At 36.9% G+C, this 26,056-nt stretch overlaps 1 protein-coding gene across 1 annotated transcript in view; it reads right to left on the bottom strand.

The window, feature by feature from the left end:
• ppk13 (pickpocket 13) overlaps positions 1-26,056 on the bottom strand; it is a 275,049-nt gene that overhangs the window by 213,843 nt on the left and 35,150 nt on the right. The window contains exon 2 of the mRNA XM_067140082.2: positions 21,793-21,990. Coding sequence (XP_066996183.2) covers positions 21,793-21,990 — 198 coding nt within the window. The remainder of the gene's footprint in view (positions 1-21,792; positions 21,991-26,056) is intronic.

Raw genomic sequence — 26,056 nt, 5'->3', positions numbered from 1 at the left:
CATTGTTGGCAGTCCTGAAGATGGTTTTCTGTTCTTTCCCTTTTTCACAACAGGAAAATGCTGTGCTGTACCTTAATTAAGGCCCAGCTGCTTCCTTCCCATTCCTAGCCCTTTTCTATCCCATCACCACCAAAAGACTTATCTGTGTCTGTGTAAAATGAAAACTGAAAAAATTCAGAAACTTCAAACATACACCCAACAGATCCCATAATCCTTTTGAAATGATGATAGGTTGAAATAAAAGTAATCAGCACAATTTTATAAAAAAACTCTTGCTTCAGTTACAATCCCTGTATAAGCTTATAAACATAGTTTTTAAATGTTGTTATATTGTTAAAGTACTTATAAATGATTCTTTAAGGCAAACCAGCACCCACCAGGCCTTTGCTTTTTCAGAACTAGAAATTCTTCAACAATTTTGTCGATATTTATGTTTCTTGCTCTTTCATGTACAATGCTTAAAACTGACAGATCACTAAGATGCACTTGACGCATCATGCTTCGTAAATGGGTTTTCATTCATTTCAGTTCAGAGAAATGCCTCTCCATGGTCACTGTGCTGATAGGGAGAATTAGTTACAGCTGTTTCATATTGTTAAGGTCCAAAGCTACTTACAAGGTAGTTTTCTTCAGTTAATAGGTCCGCAATGTCCCATATGGTTTTCTTACTGCTTATATTATTATTAATGTAAATGCACACAATGTGCAAAATACAAAAACTATATTATATTACATTAGTACTAGTTTTGGTATTGATATTTGTCTTTTACTGCAGACTTTTGCATGATATCTTTCACAGTGTACATTGCACAATTCACACACACAATTTCCATTCAGGTGATGAAATCTCTTATTTTGGCAGAGCGTGATGAAAACCATGTATTGCATATGGTGTTATTACATTTCAAAGCTTGTAATTTTCTTGTTTCCAATCACCTGTCATTATGGTGTCTGTTGAATAAATGTCGTTCTAGATATAGCTGCATTTTTCTATGAGAATTTGGAATGTGTTCCCGTAGGCTTTAATGTTTGGTAGGTGTGTCTGCATTCTGATGTCTTCTATGAAGAAAGTTTCTTTTAGTAAGACATAGGTCAATTTTGATGGTGCTGTCTTCCCGATACACAGGATTTGTTTCATATAATGAGCTTTAACTTTCTCTAGCATTATCAGGTTATTAATTTTAAGTTTATCACAGATAATATGGATCTCATAAGTTGCTATTATTTTTATTATTAATACAACTTCCCCCATAAGGAGGAGGCTGCCACAAGGACAAAGTATGTCAGCTACACAGTATTTTGTCTCCTAGGTTACTGGTGAGTTTGCTAGTATGTCAGATAGAAATGTGCTATAACTGTTTTAAATAGTATCCTTGCTGTTTTTTTTTTTTTTTTGAAAGTTTTGGTGGTTGTTATTTTTTTTGCTATTTGTTTTACGTCGCACCGACACAGATAGGTCTTATGGTGATGATGGGAGAAGAAAGGCCTAGGAATGGAAAGGAAGCGGCCGTGGCCTTAATTAAGGTACAGCCCCAGCATTTGCCTGGCGTGAAAATGGGAAATCACGGAAAACCATCTTCAGGGCTGCCGACAGTGGGGTTCGAACCCACTATCTCCCGGATGCGAGCTCACAGCTGCGCACTCCTAACCGCACGGCCAACTCGCCCGGTTTTGTGGTTGTTGAATTTTGTAAATTGCTCTTATTGATGTAGATTGGTGAAGCACACCAAATAATTAAAAATACTTTCAGATGTCTTAAAATAAATTTTCATCCAAAGATTGGATGAAATCACCTTATCCAAGAGTTCAATTCAAATTAATGATGTTCTACAAGGAGATCCAATTAGCCCATTACTGTTCAACATCATGATAGTAGACATTATAAATATCATTAAAAACAGTCCAGCAATACTTCTACTCTATGCAGATGATATGGTAATATGTTCAGAAGACAGAGAAGAGCTCCAGAAGGTACTAAACACTCATTTCATGGGCCCTAAAAATGACTTGCAAATAAATTGTGACAAAACTAAACAAATGACTTTCAGAAGAGGTGGTAAACTCTCTCCAAAAGATACATTGAACTTTCAAAATAAACCTGTAGAAGTAGTACGGTATCAATATTCAAATATCTTGGTGTTACTGCTTATATTCTCAGATAGTAAGGATCTAAAGGACTGCACTTGACTGAGAAGGTTTTCTGCCCCAGACAGATCTGGAAGATAAAGAGTATTTGTCGACAAATCTTTGTATTTTATTTCTCATTTATTCCCATGTAACATTAATTCAATTTAAGGGCAAGAGAAATGAAAAACTCTCCAGAACTGTTTGCAGGCTTGAAAATCAATCTTCTTTTTTTCTTTTTACCCAGAAAATCATTTAATAAACAAACCTGGAAGTCGTTTAGGGAATAACTAATTCTTGAATCAGATGACTCTTCATTATAGAAACATCTGGCGTCTCCAAAGACCATAAAAGTAGTTAGCGGGACGTAAAGCAAATAACATTATTATTATTATTAGAAACATCTGATTACTTTCAGACATTTTGATTGCAATTTGCATTGAATTTTCTATGACCTAGCCAATTCCTTTGCTCCTTGTACAAAAGAGGAAAAATTCTACCTCAAACGTGACAAGGTATTGCACACATTTCTTAAGAGTGACAAAACAAAGCCAATCTATATACGGTATATAAAATAACTTGTCCTGACTGACTGATTCATCATCGCCGAGCTAAAACTACTGGACATACAGAAATGAAATTTTGGGGATACATACATATTAACATGTAGGTGCTCATTAAGGGAGGATTTTTGGGTACTCCATCACTAAGGGAGTGAAAGGAGGGGTGAATTTTAAAAATGAGAATATCTATATCTCAAAAACTTAAAAGTTTACAAATGTAAAAATTGGTACTTAGATTCTCCTTTAAAAATAAGAAAAACATATTTTTTGTTTTTTGGAAAATCCCATTAAGAAGGGAGGAAAAAAGGGGGAAAGGGGGTTGAACATCTTTTAATAGGAGATTTATATCTGAAAAACTGAAGATGTTACAGACATGAAACCTGAAATTTGCAATCTCCTTTGAAAATAAAAAAACACGTATTTTTGTGTTTTTGGATAATCTGATGAATAGGGGGTGAACAGGAGTGACAAATGGGGTTAACTTTTAAAAATCAATCAACTTGGGGGCAGAGGCAGTGAAAAAGGAGTTTAATTCCTTTTTATGACGATACATATATCTCAAAACTGAAGATGTTACAGTCATGATAATTGGCATTTGGAAGTTCCTTTATAAATAAACAATTTTCATTGGGTTTCAAAAACTTCACTTAAGGGGGAGGGTGAATGGAAGTGAAAAAATTTAATTTTTTATGGGGAAACTATATCTCAATAACTTAATGTTACACACATGAAAATTTCTATTTAATATCACCTTAAAAAGTGAAGAAACGCATTTTTTGGAGGGGGGAATCAACTTAATGGGCTGGGGTGAAAAAGGAGTTGAATTCTTTTTATGAGGATACTTATATCTCAAAAACCGATTGTGTTAGAGGCATGAGCATTTGTACTTGGAATCTTCTTTCAAAGTAAAGAAATATGTGTTCTTTTGTCTTTGGAAAATCCACTTAAGGGGGGTGAATGAATTGAAAAATTAGTTGAATTCTTTGTGTGAGGATACTTATATCTCAAAAAACTAAAAATGTAAGACATGAAAATTGGTATTTGGAATGTCCTTTAAAAATAAAGAAACACACACTTTTTTGGAGGGGGAATCAACTTAGCGGGTAGGAAGGGTGTGAAAAGAAGGAGTTGAATTACTTTTATGAATATACTTGCATCTCAAAAACTGAAGATGACCGGGCAAGTTGGCCGTGCGGTTAGGGGCGCGCTGCTGTGAGCTTGCATCCTGGAGATAGTGGGTTTGAATCTCACTGTCAGCAGCCCAGAAGATGGTTTTCAGTGGTTTCCCAATTTCAAACCAGGCAAATGCTGGGGCTGTACCTTAATTAGGAGCATGGCCGCTTCCTGCCAATTCCTATCCCTTTTCCTATCCCATCGTCGCCATAAGACCCATCTGTGTTGGTGCGACGTAAAGCCACTAGCAAAGAAAATGAAGATGTTACAGACATGAAAATTGGTGTTTTGGAATCTCCTTTAAAAATGAAGAAACATGCACTTGTTTTTTTTTTGGGGGGAAAATCAATGTAAGGGGTATGGGTTTGAAAATAAGTTCATAAGGAGTTGAAATATGTTTATGAGGATACTTTATCTTAAAGACTGAAGCTGTTACAGATGTGAAAGTTGGTATTTTGAATATCCTTTCAAAATAAGGAAACACATACTTTTTGTTTGTGGAAAGTCCACTTGAGGCGGGAGAGGGGTGGAAAGAAGTGAAGAGGAAGAAGTTGAATTATTATTATGAGTATACATTTATCTCAAAAACTGAAGGTGTTACAGACGTACAGGCATAAAAACTAGTATTTAGAATCTCCTCTAAAAATAATGAAACAAATATTTTTTTTTGTTTTCAGAAAGTCCAGTGTAGGGGCTGAAAAGAATTGGAAAAGCGGGTGAATATTTAAAATGAGTACCGGTATATCAACATTATATGTCAAAAACTTAATATGTTAGAGACAAGAAATTTGGTATTTGGGTAGTCCTTTAAATATACAGGAACCTGTACCTTTTTGTTTTCGGAGAAGGCACTTAACAGGGGGTGAAAAGAAGTTAAAAATAGTTGAATTATTTTTTATGAGGATACTTATATCTTAAAAACTGAAGATGTTACAGATGTGAAAATTGGTATTTAGAATCTCCTTCAAAAATAAAGAAACATGTATTTTCGTTTTCAGAAAATACACTGAGATGGGGATGAGGGTGGGGGAAGGACTGATCAAGGGGTTGAATTCTTTTTATGGGGATACTTATGTATATCTCAAAAACTGAAGATGTTACAGATGTGGGAATTGGTATTTGGAATCTCCTTTAAAAATTAAAAAAAACCATGTATTTATTTCTTCGACTTGAGAGAAGACTGTTTCTTACATGTACATTTCTATGTTGCATGGTTGTCTTAGCCTCAAAAGGTAATACCACAAACATGGTTTACAAAGAATTTCTGGGGTAAATGAAACTCAATTATTGGGTGTTTTTTTATACTTCAGGAATTTTCAGATAATGTCTTAGTACAATGCCGAGGAATGATTTCTTTGATCAAATTATGAAATTCACATGAGCAAAGCCATGGGTAATTGCTAGTATAATATAACATGACTCCTTTGAAACTGCAGTAAATTAATACTTTCCAGCAAGGTTCTGCAAAGTAAGCACCAACATAAAGTTGAATATATTGAGTTGCTTTAGGAGTGAAAATGCCTCTTCTATATCTAACAATTTTGGACTGTGCAGTACTATAGCCTTCATATATTTCATAAACAGGGGAAGTTATTTTTAACCCTGGACCGTGTCTGCCACTGCATATCATGTTACTATGTGCATGGCAGTGTTTGGACTGCACAATGTACTTTGCCAACTTTCTCAAACATTTTGTGCATTTTATTATTTTGTACACTGAGAAACTTCTCTGTGTCAGTGCAACATAAAGCAAGTTATAACAAAAATAATATTCAAATAATTGAAAGATATGGTGTGTACATTGTAAAAAGACAAAAATATATACACTGTATGCATGGAACATATTTTATGGAATCAGCAAACAGAAGCCAAGAAATTCAAACATGGGACTGCATTCCATATGGATGTGGAATGAAATAGTAAATTACAATTCACAAGGAAGTCAGTCAAATTCAGTTTTTTTTCCAGCTTCTTGACTGCACTGTTCACAAGCAACTTCATGCTGACTGCGATTGCGACACACATTTTGCTGACATAGGTCACAGGAAACACCAGTCTTCATATTTTTGTGTGTTCCACAGATGAAGCCGATTTTCTTTTGCGATGTTGACTTCACAGTCTCCTTGGTTTCATGATAATCAGATAAAAATACCTATAAATCATTTTGAAGACACACAAGTTGAATTTCCTTCTCACGCAATCCTTTGATGGGTTGTTGGCCACAGATATCTTGTTTGAGTTTATCTCTGCAATATAGAGTTCACAGAGAAACACTACAAGCATCCAGCACCTTGTTTTTCTTGCTGGTTGTATATGTCAAACATGTCTGATCAACAGTATCTGTGCCATTCTTGGCCCATTGTAGTAAACAATAACAAATGGTTTATTAGTTGTGAGGTCTATTAAACCTGTGTCATACATAGTCGATAAATGAAGTACAACTGCCTCCTTTTTCATAACATAGGACACTAGTGTCACGTCAGGTTGGAATTCAAACATGCTGGAGGCAACCTAATGAGATTTGACCACTAGGAATTTCCCTTTTACGTCTTTCAGAATACCTACAGTCAATCCTTGCTCCACATCATTGAAATGCAGCGGCGATGATCTAGATGTTAGGCCCCTTTAAACAACAAGCATCATCATCATCATCATCATCATCACTGAAGTGCAAACATTTCATCAAAAATAGAAAGTGCCTGGAGTTAAAATTTCCTCTCAGTATTATCATTCAAGCACCTTCTCATGACCAAAATTCTAAAGTACCAGCATAGTTGCCCCTTTTTTTAGTTGCAATACCCAAAAGCGCAATAATCTCGGTACGTGTAGTATCCTTTTAATCCCTACTTCACAACTCTGCATTCACTGACCGACATTTGGCAACGTACATCTTAGTGTATCTTGTGATATCATGAATCATTTCAAGGGAAATTATTTGCAAGAAAGCATCAATTGGTGTTGGAGTATTTTTTTGCCCAGGGAAAGTCTTCACAATATTTTATGAACAGATTCTAGAATTATTCAGAACCACAGAAGTACTTTACTTTTCCATATTGTTTCACCATGTCTACCAATATAAAATCTTAAATGTTGCGCTCCGTGCCTTCTTGCATTGGAGTATCACTCGCAGTAGATTGTGCCAACTCACTAGAATGATTGTCGTCAGCCACCCCTTCTGCATCAAAATATTTGTCTCTTTTGAAGTCACAGTCACTATCTTCTCTGTGTTGCTCTGAAAGTTCCATGAGACACTGTCAGATGTCATCAGGCTCAATATATATCTCTCTTTGATCCCTGTTGCGAAAAAACAGAAATTTTTTTTTGCTAGTTGTTTTACGTCGCACCGACACAGATAGGTCTTACGGCGACGAAGAAAAAAAAAGCACAGAAACAAATTACTAGTATTGATATACCTATAATACTTTATATCTGTGACAAATACATAATGAAGTATCCCCCTCCGTTAGTTACTAGAACTTTCTCGAAGGAACGTTGTTACAATGGAAATATTGTACGATACCGCTTGGAATTGTAAACGTACGCTCAAACATACACTTACGTGCACTACGTTTTGGTGTTAGGACTGCTCTCAACAAGCTGAACAGTAGAAACTGTCTTCACGACTGTTCCCATACTGAATTGCTGGTACGCTCGCATAATGAGAAGACGAGCCTACTCAGTTGTAAGAACAGCTCTCCAATCAAACCTGGGTGGAATATGACCACATAGAAGACCATTGAAGCAGTGGACCATTAACATCCAGGACAACATGTGTGATATTGGATTACAACGTAAAGATGTCAGCAACAAACCAAAAGGGCAGAGATATAGCGAAACAGCAGACCGTTTATATCTGGATAAACACCAGGAAAGAGACAGAATAGGGTCTTTGAGAAGCACTCTGTCTGTTTGAAGGAGTGTATCAGATTCATTAACAGTTGAATGGATGCACGCAAAAATGGGCTAACTATCGTATTTGTGGAAATTGAGTTAGATGGTGCCACCTACTGTTAATGATATAAACTACATTTACTGAAGTGAGCTACCATCTGAGAAATACCTATAAAGAAATACAAGGCTTTGAATTTCTTGAGCTATGTAAATCATCTTGATAGAATTGCAAAATTGGGCTAACTTATTGGTACAAAAAGTTCATGTATGATGGTGCCACAGTATTGGCAGGATAGTAAAACCTACAGAATTTGATAGTCCATGATACATGTCTGTTTACTATGAAGTAAATTCAGAATGGAATCAAAGACACAGATATTATTTTCATTTTAGTAATGCATTGCCTTGAAAGAGTTTTCGTAGCAAAACATGAATGTAAATGATGAATTGTTATACAGACATTTATAGTCTCTTATTGGCTATATCTCTGTTTACAAACCGAGTAAAGATGGCTTATGGTTTTGAAGGTGATGATAATTTATATCAACATAGTCAGAATTCAATAAGTGGAAGTTAGAGAGGCTGAGCTCGATAGCTGCAGTGGCTTAAGTGTGGCCAGTATCCAGTATTCGGGAGATAGTGGTTTCGAACCCCACTGTCGTTAGCCCTGAATATGGTTTTCCATAGTTTCCCATTTTCACACCAGGCAAATGCTGGGGCTCTACCTTAATTAAGGCCACGGCCACTTCCTTCCCACTCCCAGCCTTTTCCTGTCCCATCGTCGCAATAAAACCTATCTGTATCGGTGCGACGTAAAATAACTCGTAAAGAAAAAAGGAAGTTAGGGAAAACAAAAAAAGAATATCTGACACTGGAAAATGGAAAATCAGAAAAGGAAAAGGGTTAGTAGTGATTCTTAACATTACATACAGAGGTGAATCAATGGCAAAAAAAAAAAAAAAAGCTTGGGTGGAGACTGTAAATGTGCGCGATAGTTAATACTATCACTGAGAAATGGTTTGTGTTTTCATGTTCTGGCCCAGTAGTTTTTGATCCATTCACCTCGGACTGAGAAGCTGCGATGTTCGGAGATCTGAGGTTTGAATCACGGTGTTGACAGCGGCTGTCATGACTGTGGCTTTTCCCTGGGTTTTTCTGCATTGCCTCCAATCAAATGCTAGGATAGTACCTTATTTCAAGCCCCCCGGCACTTATCCCATGGCGACAATGAGCTATCTTTTGAGGAACATTTCTTCAATGGGCTGGATTAGGATTAAGTGGCTGCATCTGAACATAATGTGTCGTTCCCCCTGCCCTGTTGTGATTATCAATAAAACAGTTAAAGTTGTATGCCAATGTTAAAAATAAAGCTACTTCTATCAGATGACAACAAAAATATGTTAAATATATTCTCCAAAGCCTCCCATAAGTCCAACCCATTGTCCACGTCGTGGGAGGTGGGTAACGGCATGAAGTAGGGGATTGCCTGTAGTGGTGATGTACAGCGAGGACTGTGTGTGCCCCAGGACCACTAGGATAGCTGTGAAGGCCCTTCAGGAACCCTGAAAGGTGATGGCTAATGGGGCCCTGGTAAAGTCCTCAATGGCAGATGCGGCAGAGAAGAAAACCTTTGGAACGGCAAATCTGGCAGACAAGGCAACCCTCTTCCTGTGGCGTTAAAGAAATAGGGAGAAACCACTGCCTTATGGTGAAGAGGGTTATTCAAAGGCTAAAAGAGATGACCCCTACAGAAAACGGCAGGCTTGGAGGCTCAGGTGGCTGCCCCACCTCCAAGCTCAGGTGCTGTGGGCTAATAACTTGCACATCTTAAATCCACTTATTAAAGAAACTGAAGTGAAGTGAAACCGGATGGATACCTCGATGTCAAACTTCAGCCCAAAACAGAAAATGAGAGTTGGTTGTTGGAATGTTAGAACTTTGATAGAGGAAGGTAAACTAAAGCAGGTTGAGAAAGAGATGCAAAATTGTGGCTTGGAAATTCTTGGCTTAAGTGAAGTGATGTGGTGCAATTTTGGAGAGATTATGATGCAAAATGGGAACACAATTATTTATTCTGGACAGTCAGGGGAGGATGCTGAATGGAGAAGTGGAGTGGGTATGTTGCTAAGTAGGACATCCAAGAACAGTTTATTTTGATGAAGTCCCATTTCAGACAGAATAATGACAGCTAGATTTCAAGGTAGAATTCGAAATGTAACAGTAGTAGTTTGTTATGCACCAACAGAAGTATCTGATGGTGACATGAAGGGTTAATTTTATCATCAGTTGAATGAAACTATGAAGAATATAAATAAAAGAGATATTGCTATTATTATGGGTGATATGTATGTGAAGATTAGATCAAATAATGGGGAACTAGAGCATGCTATAGGGAAACATGGATTAGATGAAATGAATGATAATGGATAGAGATTTATAAATTTGTGTGCCAGCCAGAAAATGGCGATTGGAAGGACAATCTTTCCTCACAATAGGTGTCATAAGTTTACATGAGTATTACCACATCACAAAATAGAAAATCAGTTCGACCATGTAGCTATTAGTAAGAAATTTAGAAGATCATTGTCCGATATGAGGAACAGAAGAGGAGCTGATGTTGGTAGTGATCATCATCTAGTAGTAGCTGAGTTCAAATTGAAAATAATGCTGCATCAAAGAAGTTTGCAGCTAGAAAAAAGGGCTTCAACATACAATGGTTAGACAATGAAAAGAGGAGGAAAGAATTTATTCTGGAGTTAAAAAATCAGTTTGAAGTCCTTTTAAATCTCGAAGGAGAGTTGAGTGTAGAAAGAACTTGGGAAAATATTAAGAACAGTTACATATAAATGTGTGAAAAAGTAATTGGTTATAGGAACTATCAACAGAAAGACTGGATGTCTGAGGAACATGGGACTTAATTGAAAAACAAAAGAAGGCAAAAGCTCTAGTAAATCAAAGCAGAACAAGGCAGCAGAAGTCAGAAGCCCAAAGGAAATATTAATTATTTGAACAAATGGTTAAAAGAAGTGTGAGAAGCAATAAAACAAGTTGGATTGACCAACAGGCACAAATTGCAGAGGAAGTGAGAAGAAGGGTGATATGAAACAACTCTATAATATTACAAGGAAGTTGTCAAGAGGAGGTTATAAGCACTAGTATTTGTAATCTGTGTAACACATAGTCACATAACTAATTTGAGGAAGTTAATTGACTTATTATTAATTAAAATGAAGCAGAGGCTGCAGGACTCAATTTTAAATGTTGTTAAGACCAAGGAAATGAGAGTAAATGCTAAATTGATGAAAGATTTATTTGTGGCAAGAGAAGAGATTGAAGAGGTTAAAACATTTACCTACTTGGAAGGTGAGAGCCAGAATAAGGAAAGCAAATGGAGCCTTCATGCAGCTGTATGCAGTGTGGAAGAATAACAACATTTCAAGGAAGACAAAAATAAAAATGTTCAATACAAATGTTAAATCAGTCCTTGTATATGCATGTGAAACTTGGAAGGTTACACAATCACTAATCTCTTGCAGACATTTATATACCATTGCTTACGCAGATGGCCTGAAATTATATCCAATGATGAGTTATGGAGAACAGCAAATCAAGTTCCAGTCACAGTGGAAATCAAGAGGAGGAAATGGAAATAGATAAGTCATACTTTGAGAAAGTCAGCGGGATCTATAGAATGCACAGCATTGGAAAGGAAACTGCAAGGGGCACGGAGGAGAGGTCGTCCTAGGAAGACCTGGAGGAGGACTGTAGAGGAGGAGGCTCTTGAAGTAGGGTAGACTTGGAAGAAAGTTAAAGCTTTGGCAAGTCGACAACCACAATGGAGACGTTTCACGGATGCCCTATGTTCCAGTGGGAATGAGAGGAATTAAGTCAAGTAAGTCATATTTTCCCAAATTGTATTTTTTCCATACATGAGAGAGTCTCTTTTTCTCCAATTGAAGAAAATTATGATTAGCCCATTTTTGCGTGCATCCATTCAGTTAATCTAGAATCATGTATTTCAACATTATTGATACTTGAGCTTTGTGAACCATTATCATTTACTGCTCCCTCTACAGCTTTACTCAGTCCAGGTTGAGGTTCATCTTGAATCATCTCTGATGGAACAATTCTTTTATAAAGCACATCGATTTTTAAACATTTATTAGTAAACTCTTCTTTTTTCCTGTATATTTTTGCTTTCTTGCACCATTTAAATATAGAATTATCAAATGGGAATGTCTACCCAATTCAACATAATTTGTAGTACACTTTTCAATTATACATTATTTTACAATAGGAATACATGTTTCATCCCATTGTGGGAACATTTCAGTTCCTTAAAGTGAGATTCAGTATTACAAAAGTACAATAAGCACATTTAAATCCTTAAAAATAATGGTTGTTAATTAACAGGAACAGAAGAGGAGCTGATGTTGGTAGTGATCATCATCTAGTAGTAGCTGAGTTCAAATTGAAAATAATGCTGCATCAAAGAAGTCTGCAGCTAGAAAAAGGGTAAGTAGTGTAAATAAGCACTAGTTTTTGTAATCTGTGTAACACCTCGTCACATAACTAATTTGAGGAAGTTAATTGACTTATTATTAATTGAAATGAAGTTCCTTAAAATCCTTAAAATAGTCGTCTATTAGCTGCAGTGTTATATTCCATTAGAATTATAGTTAATATAATATTAGCGGGAAAACTCTTTGCAGATGATAATTATAATCTTCAGGAACATGTTGAAAACGCCATGTCGCTGATTTATTTCAGTGTATAGAAAGTCTAGAAAAGAATGAAAAAGAGAAGAATGAATATTGTGTAAAACGAAAAGTGTGATTATGTAGTTGAGGTATTAATTGGTACTCACTCCCCTGCTGCTTCCTCTGGAAGTGCAATATGTGTGCACTGTTATATGGCATTCATGATATTAATAGCTATCTCATCGAGTTGGATAGCTGTTGAAGAGTCTCTGCTTTAGGGAGATGAGTGGATCCAAACCCCACTGTCGGCTGTCCTGAGAATGTTTTGTGGTTCCCCATTTTCAATACCTGGCAAATGCCAGGACAGTTCCTGTTCATAGGCCATGGTTGATTCCTTCCTTCTCCTTACCCCATTTCATTTACCTCATTCATTTCATCTTCATTAGTCCCTCAACTGAGGTTTGCATCCAGCTGTAAAAGCATGTCATATGAATTCATCTCACTTCATCCTGATGCTACATCAAGGAACGAAATAAGGGGTAGACATACACATCTAATCTGAGAGAATTAATCATAAAACCAATGTCCAAGTTGTATCAAACCAATTTTTTTAGAGATTCTGATTTAGATGTAACAATCTGCTGCAACATTTTGAATGATGCTGAAAAAATAGTAGACTAGTCTACTTTGCACTGAAACAAGCCAGTGTGCATTTCAGTAGTGACAGAATTTGAATTTAAACTTGAAAAATGGTGAAGCATAATTTTCTATAATACTTTACCTGCTTTGACTACAAAATGTATGAAAGTGTTTGCATGTCATTTGACTTTTGGTATTCTGCACAATTTCTAACCAGTCAATGAAGTATCAGCTTTTAACCATTACTGGTAATGTATACACCATCACACTAATAAAATTTTGTTTTGAATTCAACAGTACCTTCATAGTGCATAAATTATTATGTCGGTACTCATAATTACAATAGGAACACATTTTCTGTCCACTTACAATCTTTGGATTTTACATACTGTCAAATCCATTCCATTACTGAAAATGTATTAATGGATACTTGTATGAGGGTAATCCCAAAAATAAGCTCGCCTATTTTTTTTAATAAATACATTATGTTTACATGATTTTAAAGGTTGAATATTTATCTGTTTTTCTACATTATCACCATTTCAATCGATGAATTTTTGTAGATGCTGTGACTGTTTATGTATGCCCATTTCATATCAGCTCACCGCCATGCCATTGAGGAAGCATTGAACGTCATCTTTCACCCTGTCATCAATGTTTGTTTTAATTATCATGGCTTGGGCACGCCCCTTGTGTGATCTTTGAATTTAAACTTGAAAAATGGTGAAGCATAATTTTCTATAATACTTTACCTGCTTTGACTACAAAATGTGTGAAAGTGTTTGCATGTCATTTGACTTTTGGTATTCTGCACAATTCCTGTTCATAGGCCATGGTTGATTCCTTCCTTCTCCTTACCCCATTTCATTTACCTCATTCATCCCTCCGTTCTTTATTTTTTGCAACTAAGTTATTTTTATTTTATTTTCATTTTTTTCCCCGTAAGAATGGCTAAAGAGCGCGAGTGTATGAACTGTGGGTGTGGCGAGGCATTGAGGGGTATGAGGGAGGAGTTGGAGAGTTTGAGGGAGATAATTAGGATTCTCACAGAAGACAGGAAGGAAGATAGGACTCCCTCAAACAATGTACAGGTTATAGTAGGTGTACAAGAGGGAGGGGAAAGAAAGGGGGGGGAGTTGTAGAAGACAGGTGGTCTAATGTTCTAAGGGGAAGGAGATTGCAGGCTAAGGGCTCTATTCAGGATCAGAATTCAGGACAGGTGTCTGTGCAAAATCGGTACGAGTCACTCCAGGTAGAACAACAGAGGGAAGATGAGGGACAGGGAACTGTTGCTAAGATGTGTGGAAGTAGGAGGAAGGGAAAAGGTAGGAAAGTGAAATGTAGAGTAGAGGATAGGAAAAGACAGGTGGAACAGGGTCATGGGAAGGAGAAAAGGGAGGAGGAAGTAGCTTCTGCAGCTATCAGGGGAGATAGGGATCAAATGAGGTAGGTAGGGTTGAGGCTCTGGTCATGGGGAATTCCATCGTTAGACACGTGGGGAAAGTGTGTGGAGGAAAGGGAACCAGGGTAGAATGTTATCCAGGAATTAGGTTGAGGCAGATGTTGAGGAAAGTAGAAGAGAGGGAGGAGGGGAAGGAGGAGGTGGTAGTGTTTCACGTTGGTACCAACAACGTAAGGCAAGCTGATATAAGTACCAACATAGTTGGAGATGTGTGGGATCTAGAAAATGCAGCACGGGTGAAGTTTAAGAAAGCAGAGATTGTTATTAGTGGAATACTGTGTAGGAGGGATACTGACTGGAGGGTGATTGGGGATTTAAATGAGACTGTGGAGTGGGTATGTGGAAAACTGGGAGTGAAATTTCTAGATCCTAATGGGTGGGTAGGAGATAGGGATCAGTGCTCAGATGGCTTTCACTTAAACCGCAGTGGTACGTATAAGTTAGGAAATTTGTTTGGAAGGGTAATAGGGAGGTACATTCAGGGAAACAGGGTGGCCTAGGGAGCGGTGATAAGGGAACAGGGAACTGGAAATCAAGTAGGGATGACATAAAATTGTTAGTGTTGAACTGTAGAAGTATTGTAATGAAAGGAATAGAATTAAGTAATTTAATAGACATATATTTACCAGATATTGTAATAGGAGTTGAATCATGGCTGAGAAATGATATAATGGATACAGAAATTTTCTCATGGCACTGGAGTGTGTTGTGATATACTAACAATTTGTTGGTTATTTTGATCCACCTTTTCAATACAAATTACAGTTTGTGTTGCTAAGTTGTAATGTTTATATTTATGACTCAAATTTTAATGCCAAATTATAGTAGAATCAATTTTATTATAACATTGCAAACAATTTTTAGCCAAATTTTCAAATTGTAAAAACTGTGTTTTGGACGTCAATGTGTTTTAGAATTAAGAGTTTATCCATTTTAACATTGCAAATCATATTGTCATAATCTTTAATGTGTATATTATTCTTGTTTTAAATATTGTTATTACTGAAATTAGATTTACATTCAATGTTATGAAATTTGTAACAACAACCCAAGTATGACAAACCTTGAGGCAATTGTATAGGCTGATGATGCTTGTGAATAAAAGCGAAACATGTCCCCGGTAAATTAGTGTTGTAACATTACAACTTAGCAACACAAACTGTAATTTGTATTGAAAAGGTGGATCAAAATAACCAACAAATTGTTAGTATATCATAGCATAGTTCAATACGGGTCTAATAATGAGATTAGTTACATGTAATAAAATAATAAACTGGAGTGTGTATCGTAGAGATAGGATAGGAATGGTGGGAGGGGGAGTATTCATTCTGGTGAAAGAAGAATTTGTAAGCTACGAAAAAGTTAAAGATGAGACACATGAAATTCTAGGTGTAAGGCTCATTTCTACAGATAATAGGCAACTTGATATATTTGGAGGGTACAGACCGGGAAAGGGTAGCGGATTCAGAATTATTTGATAGGATAGTCGGCTATGTGGGAAACGACATGGAAAGAAATGTGATTGTAGCGGGAGATCTGAATTTGCCAGATGTAAATTGGGAAGGAAATGCGAACGACAGGAAGCATGACCAACAAATGGCAAATAAGTTAATATGGGAAGGACAGCTGATTCAGAAAGTGATGGAACCAACCAGAGGGAAAAATATCCTGGATGTGGTGCTGATAAAACCAGATGAGCTCTATAGGGAAACTGAAGTAATAGATGGTATTAGTGATCATAAAGCTGTTTTTATTATAGTCAAAAATAAATGTGATAGAAAGGAAGGTCTTAAAAGTAGGACTATTAGGCAGTACCGTATGGCTGATAAAGCACGCATGAGGCAGTTTCTAAAAAGTAACTATGATCGGTGGAAGACAGTAAATAAAAATGTAAACAGACTCTGGGGTGGGTTTAAAGAAATTGTTGAGGAATGCAAAAACAGGTTTGTACCTTTAAGGGAGGTAAGGAATGGTAAAGACCCACCTTATTATAATAGAGAAATAAAGAGACTAAGAAGGAGGTGCAGACTGGAGAGAAATAGAGTTAGAAATGGCTGTGGAAGTAAGGAGAAATTGAAGGAACTTACTAGAAAATTGAATCTAGCAAAGAAGGCAGCTAAGGATAACATTATCGCAAGCATAATTGGCAGTCATACAAAGTTTAGTGACAAATGGAAGGGTATGTATAGGTATTTTAAGGCAGAAACAAGTTCCAAGAAGGACATTCCAGGAATAATTAATGAACAAGGAGAATGTGTATGTGAGGATCTTCAAAAGGCAGAAGTATTCAGTCAGCAGTATGTAAAGATTGTTGGTTACAAGGAAAATGTCGAGACAGAGGAGGAGACTAAGGCCAATCAAGTATTAAAATTTACATATGATAACAATGACATTTACAATAAGATACAAAAGTTGAAAACTAGAAAAGCGGCTGGAATTGATCAGATTTCTGGGGATATACTAAAGACAATGGGTTGGGATATAGTACCATATCTGAGGTACTTATTTGATTATTGTTTGGTCGGAGGAGCTATACCAGATGAATGGAGAGTTGCTATTGTAGCCCCTGTGTATAAAGGAAAGGGTGATAGACATAAAGCTGAAAATTACTGGCCAGTAAGTTTGACATGCGTTGTATGTAAGCTTTGGGAAGGCATTCTTTCTGATTATATTAGACATGTTTGTGAAATTAATAACTGGTTCAATAGAAGGCAGTTCGGTTCTAGGAAAGGTTATTCCACTGAAGCTCAACTTGTAGGATTCCAGCAAGATATAGCAGATACCTTGGATTCTGGAGGTCAAATGGACTGTATCGTGATTGACCTGTCTAAAGCATTTGATAGGGTGGATCATGGGAGACTACTGGCAAAAATGAGTGCAATTAGACTAGACAAAAGAGTGACTGAATGGGTTGCTATATTTCTAGGAATTAGAGTAGGTGAAGCATTGTCTGACCCTGTAATAATTAAGAGGGTATTCCTCAAGGCAGTATTATCGGACCTTTATGCTTTCTTATATATAAATTATATGAGTAAAGGAGTGGAATCGGAGGTAAGGCTTTTTGCGGATGATGTTATTCTGTATAGAGTAATAAATAATTTACAAGAATCTGAGCAACTGCAACGTGACCTCGATAATGTTGTGAGATGGACAGCAGGCAATGGTATGTTGATAAACGGGGTTAAAAGTCAGGTTGGAGTTTCACAAATAGAAAAAGTCCTCTCAGTTTTAATTACTGCGTTGATGGGGTAAAAGTTCCTGTTGGAGATCATTGTAAGTATCTAGGTGTTAATAGTAGGAAAGACCTTCATTGGGGTAATCACATAAATGGGATTGTAAATAAAGGGTACAGATCTCTGCACATGGTTATGAGTTGTAGTAAGGATGTAAAGGAGAGGGCATATAAGTCTCTGGTAAGACCCCAACTAGAGTATGGTTCCAGTGTATGGGACCCTCACCAGGATTACCTGATTCAAGAATTGGAAAAAATCCAAAGAAAAGCAGCTCGATTTGTTCTGGGTGATTGCCGACTAAAGAGTAGCATTACAAAAATGTTGCAAAGTTTGGGTTGGGAAGAATTGAGAGAAGAAGAGCTGCTCGACTAAGTGGGATGTTCTCAGCTGTCAGCGGAGAGATGGCGTTGAATGACATTAGTAGACGAATAAGTTTGAGTGGCGTTTATAAAAGTAGGAAAGATCACAATATGAAGGTAAAGTTGGAATTCAAGAGGACAAACTGGGGCAAATATTCATTTATAGGAAGGGGAGTTAGGGATTGGAATAACTTACCAAGGGAGACATTCAATAAATTTCCGATTTCTTTGAAATCATTTATGAAAAGGCTAGGAAAACAACTGATAGGGAATCTGCCACCTGGGCGACTGCCCTAAATGCAGATCAGTATTGATTGATTGATTATATATTATTCTTGTTTTGTCTTTGCTGCAATGCAGACAATAAGGACAACCTCTTGGGCTCGATTGTCATGGGTGACGAAACCTGGGTATTCCACTTCACACCTGAGACATGTATTCCCACTAACATATAATTCTACATATGAGATAAATGTTGAACAGGTGGACCCTCTCATATGAGTTTTGATCTACATACATTATTTGGTCCTTACTTTTTCAATAGGTTTGTTAAGTGGAGATATGGCTAATACTACAGTTGAAATACAGTAGCTTAACGCAGTCTCAACCTATAGTATTTTAAGCCATAGCATTAAGCACTGGAAATACTTAAGTTGTGTGTGAATTTCTATATGATGATGCTGGATTTGGAGTGTTAAATTAGTAGCATTTCTTGTAATATTTTCTTTCCATGGTTATTGCTTGTTGTCATTGTTGCTGTCGTCGTTGTTGTCATTGTCGTTGTTGTTGGGTAATTATATTATGTTTTAACTTTAGTTTATTATTATGCTACTGTAAGTGACCATTGCCACTGGGATATTTCACCCCCTTTTTCCTTTTGGGAATCAACATCTATATCATCTGATGGCCAAGTAGGCATCAATTTTTGTTAATGAGACAATGTCTCTCATAGTGCATTGGCACTGCTGGTGGCTACAATTAGCCTACGCAGTGGCCTCCACGGTATGCACTAGTCAGCGTATTGGTAGGTGTGCTAGGTACCAACTGATGAGCCCAGCCTAGCACATGGGGGCAAAACGCTGGCAACCAGGAGTGAGTTAGCAGGAAAATTTATAATGTCCAATAACGGACCATTTATATTGGTATTATAAATTTACTCATTCGGAACAAATATTTCAGATTCCTTTTGGGAATCAACATCTATATCATGAGTGGTATGTTCCAAGCTGTCAGCGGAGAAATGGTGTGGAATGACATTAGTAGATGAATAACTTTGAGTGGCCTCTTTAAAAGTAGGAAAGATCACAATATGAAGATAAAGTTGGAATACAAGAGGACAAATTGGAGCAAATATTCAGTTATAGGAAGGGAAGTTAGGGACTGGAATAACTTACCAAGGGAGACGTTCAATAAATTTCCATTGTCATTGAAATCATTTAAGTAGAGGCTAGGAAAACAACAGATAGGGAATCTGTCACCTGGGCAACTGCCCTAAATGCAGATCAGTATTGATTGATTGATACCGTATTTTAGTCTCAGTTCCCATTATTTTTCTCTAAGCAACACTACTTCATTATAGATTCACTCTCGATAATAATGCTTATTTCAGTACAGCAACGCACCATCTGAGTGACGAATCTCTGTTTCTATGAAAAAGATTTAAGTGATGCTCACATAAGGATTTTAATTAGTGAGTAACTCACTGCTAACATTGTCCTCCACCATAGCATAACTGTTATCACTATTAGCTATTCTTGGTAGCCTGGGTTCAATTCCTGGTACTGCCAGAAACTGAGGAATGGCAGGAAGGTTGGTAAGTGTTTAAAATGTTAGATGCAGCTGATCTGCTAGTGGGGTGTGCCTGAAAAGAGCTGCACTATCTCTGGACGAGGACAAAAGTTTACTTTACTTTACTGTAAACATTGATAGACTTATGATGGATTGATTTACCTCCAAAGATAGTCAATCTTCATTACTCAAAGGAAGCGGGCATTTAAAAAAAAAAACATGGTACAATAGCCCCGAAGGGCCATGGCCTACCAAGCGACCACTGCTCATCCTGAAGGCCTAGAGATTACGAGGTGTTATGTGGTTGGTACGATGAATCCTCTCAGCAGTTGTTCTTGGATTTCTTGACCGGGGGTTCTATCTCATTGTCTGATAGCTCCTCAATTCAAATCACGTAGGCTGGGTGGACCTTGGCCCAGCTTTCAGATTCAGGTAAAAATCCCTGACAGGGCTGGGCATCAAACCTGGGGCCTCTGGGTTGGTTGCATTGACCACACAGCAATAAATATTGAGGATACTGTGGGATGCCTATCATCACTAAGGACAATTTTTCAATAGGATAATGCTTATGTACTCACTTCTCTTATTACCAAGTGAGTTAGCTAGGATGGAGGGTCATGTAGCTGTGGACTTTAATTTGAGAGATGGGAGGTTCAAATCCCCCAGCTGGTGGATGCTCTTTTCTGGGTTCTTGTTTTCACAGCTGGCAAATGCCAAGGCTTTACCTTAATTAGGGTCATGGCTGCTATCTTCACAATACAAGCCCTTTCCCTTCCCTAGTCTCACCGAAAAACCTGTATATGTTTGTCCAGCATTGAAGGACTTACCAAAAATAAACAATTCTTATTTCCAAAGAATGTCATGATATTTTGGTCTCAATTCTTTTTACTCATGTTGAACATATAGGGGATATGTCAGAATGCAAATATCAGTTTTCACAGGAATCTCGAGCAACATTCAGAGAACATTTTGATGAAAAATATCTGAACATAAATATCATCTCTGCATACCCTACCATATCTCTGAATTCATTCAAACGTTCATATAACATATCTACATAAAACCATTCCATACCATACCTCTGAATCCATTCAAATGAGAGATACTACAAGATACCAAGTATGAAAAATATGGCAATATTCATAAACAAATGGTCCTTTTCTGTTATAATTAATCTTCATCTTTGTATTCTTCCATTGAGCCCCCTACTGTATCCTTTCTATTACACTGCAACCAGTTACCTAGACTAATTATAGAGCTTAATTGGCTTGTGATGCCTCTATACAGATGTGTCAGTTATCTCTGTATAAAGATGTATATCTTTAAATTAACTACCTTGTACGGAAGTTGCGATCAGCCTCAGCAGTTAAATTCGAGTTGCTCTGATTCAGATCAAAAGTTATCTCTAGGTAATTTATCTCATAATAGACTTCCTTTGAAACAATCCTTACCATGATTGTGTCAAGCACACTTTTTGCCTAATCTAAAGTTTATGAACATAATAGAGCTTCAGCTACACAAAGCATATCTCCAATGAAGGTGTCTGTAAGTAGAACTAAATCATTGATGCACAATTATAGTTTTTTTAAACAGATCATTCCTTGACCAGAGGATGGGCTCAAACAAAAGAATGGACAATGTTTAGTCACTCCATCATTCCTTTCTACTCTCAGTGGGTGGTCTCTTCTCACTTCCTGCTTATTGTAACATTCCTGATTAAGGGATTAAGCAGTGCATTACAGATGTAGATCAGTTACTGCTCTGAAAAGCTTCCAGACATTAAAAAGGTGTCACTGTAACTGATAACAAATTTCAAACCAAATTGTATTGAATATCTGATAGAAAATGAATTATACTTACATTTGAGATCTTACTGCATCAATACGATCATCATTATCTGTTTCACAAACTGATACAGATGGGAAATCAGTGTCCCAATCTCCATATAGGGTTTCTGTTACAAAACTTATGGCATTATTCTGGAAGTTTTGCCAAGATGCAATGATCAACAATGCAGATCCAAACCATGAGAGGAGGCAGCAGCATAACCAGAATATTCTGAAAACATCAAATTCAAGTTCAAGTTATCATGGTAATTTCAAATGCATACAGGTCATATTAACTTGGATCTTCTACATAATATCTTAATATTTAACAATGTCAAAGCCCTTAAGAGGCTTTTGAGGCTTAGCCTAACTAAAAAGTAAATTAGTTATTATTCCTACAAACAGTACAATTTCATAATAAAAATATATCATAACATTTGATTTCATTCCAATCCTTTCAACCATACATTAATTTCACTGTTCTGACATTCCAGTTAGTATGGACAGTTCAGTGCTTTCAGACATGAGACATTAGCTACAGCTTGCTCTGAGGAAGGTTGTGGAGTGGGAATTATCAATTTGCCCAGCATAGTGGCTGCTGCAAAAACATTCACAGCCAGTTAGTCAAGGTTGTGGCTTGCCTTAGTCACGCCTTGTATGTAAATTTGATGTTCTATGGTTGTACATCATTGTCGAGTTATACTTTCATCAAGAGTGCACGTGTGTGTATGTGTATTACATACTATTTTGTGTAAAATGGCTAATATGGAGAGAACATTAAGGTCATTATTTCTTGAATTACAAGAGAAACCATTTCCTTCTTGGACGTATGAAACAAAAGGTGCTTACAAATATAGGAGAGCAACACCACTTATATTAAAGTAGTAGATGGAAGACAAAATAGATTTATCCAATTTTCATTGTACATTAAAACCTGCCTTCAGTGGAATAAAATAGGGCTCACAAATTTTTCCTTTAAAGATAGGTTTCCAGTTATCAGAAGTAGACCTGTACTAAAATAATTAAACTATGAACATGCATACGAATTAATACAGTACAAGCATAACTTACAATGAACAGAAAAATAAATCACTGTACACATAATTCTTTTAATTTTTCCAACAGTCAAAGGGTTTTCTTCACACATTGTTGCTTAGCTGGTCAACTTTCCACAAGCACTTTAGCCTGAGAAAGCACACCAAGCATATCATAATAATTTTGCGGTAGGGCAAATTGCTGTAGTTCATTTAATCTCTTGACAGCATCTGGATAACTCTTTAACCTATGCTCTTTTTCCAAGTCAGTGTCATATTCTTCTTCTTCTTCTTCTTCTTCTTCTGACTCCTGTCCTTTCTGATTTTTTGTAAAATTCTTACTTTAGCCATCTATCCATTGTATCTGTTTCAGGTTGCAAATCACTGTCTATTCTTATGGAGTCCTCGGCATTGCAATTGAAAGCAGCTTCATTAATGTAGTACCGAGGTCGATAGCTGCAGTCGCTTAAGTGCAGCCAGTATCCAATATTCGGGAGATAGTGGGTTCGAACCCCACTGTCGGCAGCCCTGAAGATGGTTTTCCGTGGTTTCCCATTTTCACACCAGGCAAATGCTGGGGCTGTACCTTAATTTAGGCCACGGATGCTTCCTTCCCACTCCTAGCCCTTTCCTACCCCATCATCATCATAAGACCTATCTGTGTCAGTGTGACGTAAAGCAGCTTGTAGAAAAAGAAAAGCATTAATGTAGTTTACCGAGCGATTGGCTGCGCAGTTTGGGGCACACAGCTGTCAACTTGCATTCGGAAGATAGTGAGTTTGAATCCCACTGTTGACAGCCCTTAAGATGGTTTTCTGTGGTTTCTCATTTTCTCACCAGGAAACCTTAATTAAAGCCACAACAACTTCTTTCCTGCCCCTAGCCCTTTCCTCTCCGATCATTGCCATATGACCTAACTGTGTCGGTGACATGTAAAGTAAATTCTAAAAAATAAAAATTCATGAATGTAGTTTCGTAATTCTTGATGTTAATCCTCATGTTTCTCATTATCAACAACTTTTCTTGTTGGAAACCCTGCCTTTCCGAAATATTTTTTTGCTGTTTTTGGTAACAACTAATTTACATATCTTGGCTTTCCTAAATAACCGCATCTAACATCGAGACGATTTTAGCTAGTTCAGAGGCTGATGATGTAGAATTCCTATTGGTGAGCAAAGATTGTGTTAAAAGTTAACGATAATGCACTTCAACATTCTGAATGATTCCCTGAGTAAGACTTGTACATTGGAAGTTCGATGTGGGGGTGACATGTTGTGTTATCCAAAGTAAAGCAAAACTTGCCAGTTTTGCTATTTATTCTTCCACTAAATGCAGTTAACCATTCTTCCATGATCTGTGACATGATCCACAACTTATTATTGAATCTCCAATCAACGGGTAGGTTCCTTAAGTCAATGCTTTTGAAACATCGTGACTTAGCACTAAGGGTTTCTTCATTTCACATGACATACAATCACATAAAAAGAACAGTCAATCTTTCCTTAGACAATTTTCCTCCTGAACGCTTCTCACCTTGCAAACACACTGATTTATTCTGTAACGTGTGGAAGAATAGTCCCATCTCATCACAGTTTGCAATGTCAATGTATCACATGTTAGAATTCTGTAAGGAAAAAGGGAGTACAAAGTTACTGTATATTAAATAAAAATTGGAAAAATTGGCAGGTTAAAGAAGTACAGTTAGTGAATAGATATTGTAAAGAAAATTAAACCAAAAAATTATGGAACAGAATAAACAAAATTTGTAAAAATCAGAATAATAACCAAGAAAGTATAAGTAAATGTAGCCTCTGTGGCTCAGGCGGCAGCATGCCCGCCTCTCACTGCTGGGTTCCATGGTTCAAATCCTGGTCCCTCCATGTGAGATTTGTGCTGGACAAAGCGGAGGTGGGACAGGTTTTCTCCGGATACTCCGGTTTTCCCTGTCACCTTTCATTCCAGCAACACTCTCCAATATCATTTCATTTCATTCATCAGTCATTAATCATTGCCGCAGAGGAGTGCGACAGGCTTCACCAGCCAGCACAATTTGTATCCTCACCACTAGATGAGGGCTTCATTCATTCAATTCCTGACCTGGTCAAATGACTGGAAACAGGTTGTGGATTTTCATTTAAGTATGAGTAATAATGAATGATTATAGAGTATTTCAAGGGATTATTAGGGGGTCAGCATAAATGGAAACTGAGGGAAAATGAAACTGACATTCTTAGAATTATGGAGAACACAATACTCTTATTAGATGATGCAATAACAATAAGAAGAGAAGAGGGAAAATATCAGGTACTATTACTGGAATAACTTATGAATTTCAGGAAGAGCTAGGCAACAAGTTATATGCTGGGAACTATAACAAAAATATTCAACATAATTTTTGATGGCTGGAAAACTCCAAGATTTTGGCAAGTGGGAGTAAAATGTCCCATATACAAAATGAGGGGAAGGAGATCAAATACAAATAATTATATAGACATTACTCTATTGGACACGCTCAGGAAGATTTGTACTGGGATATTAGCAGAAACTTATAAATGGGCAGAGGATTACTCTATACCCTCTGTGTATCAGTCCAGGTTCAGGAAAGAGTGAGAACCTCAGACAATATATTTATCATCAAAATAGTAATAAATATTTGAAGAGAAAAGGGGGGTAGATTGTATATTACAGCAATAGATTTAGAGAAGGCTCTTAACTCCGTAAGCAGAGGGGTAGTCGTTGCAAAGCTGGTTAAAATAGGAGTGTCAATCAAAATGATCAATGCCATGACAGATTTGTATTCAGAGGTTAAATGCACGATTGAAGTGAAAGAGAACTTAGTATTGGGGGATATACATATATTCAAAAATTGGTCTAAAGCAGGGATGCAAATTATTGCCAATATTATCAATATTTTTTTATTAATGAGATTTTGGAAAATGAAAGAAATAAGAACATGACAAGCCCATGTCTTAACAATAAAGAAATTCCTGGTCGAGTCTTCACAGATGACATCTTTCTGTTATCATTAACATCAGTTGGTATGCAAAGAAGCATCGCAAAAACTGTACAAAATGGAATTTAAAAATTAACATTAAGAAAACAAAAATTATGGTGTGCAAAAAGGGAAATAAACTAAGGAGAAAAGGAAGGTGGTAGTTAGAAAGTGTAGAGATAGTCAATAAGATAGAATGTTTAGTAATAATACTAACAAGTAATGGTAAGTGTAAAAAATAAATAAGGCAAGAAAAAATGAAAGGACTGGCA

This window comes from Anabrus simplex, chromosome 2 (genome assembly GCF_040414725.1).
Source record: "Anabrus simplex isolate iqAnaSimp1 chromosome 2, ASM4041472v1, whole genome shotgun sequence".
NCBI lineage: Eukaryota > Metazoa > Arthropoda > Insecta > Orthoptera > Tettigoniidae > Anabrus > Anabrus simplex.
The sequence above is the reverse complement of the archived record's forward strand: the minus strand, read 5'-3'. Positions and strand labels throughout refer to the sequence as shown.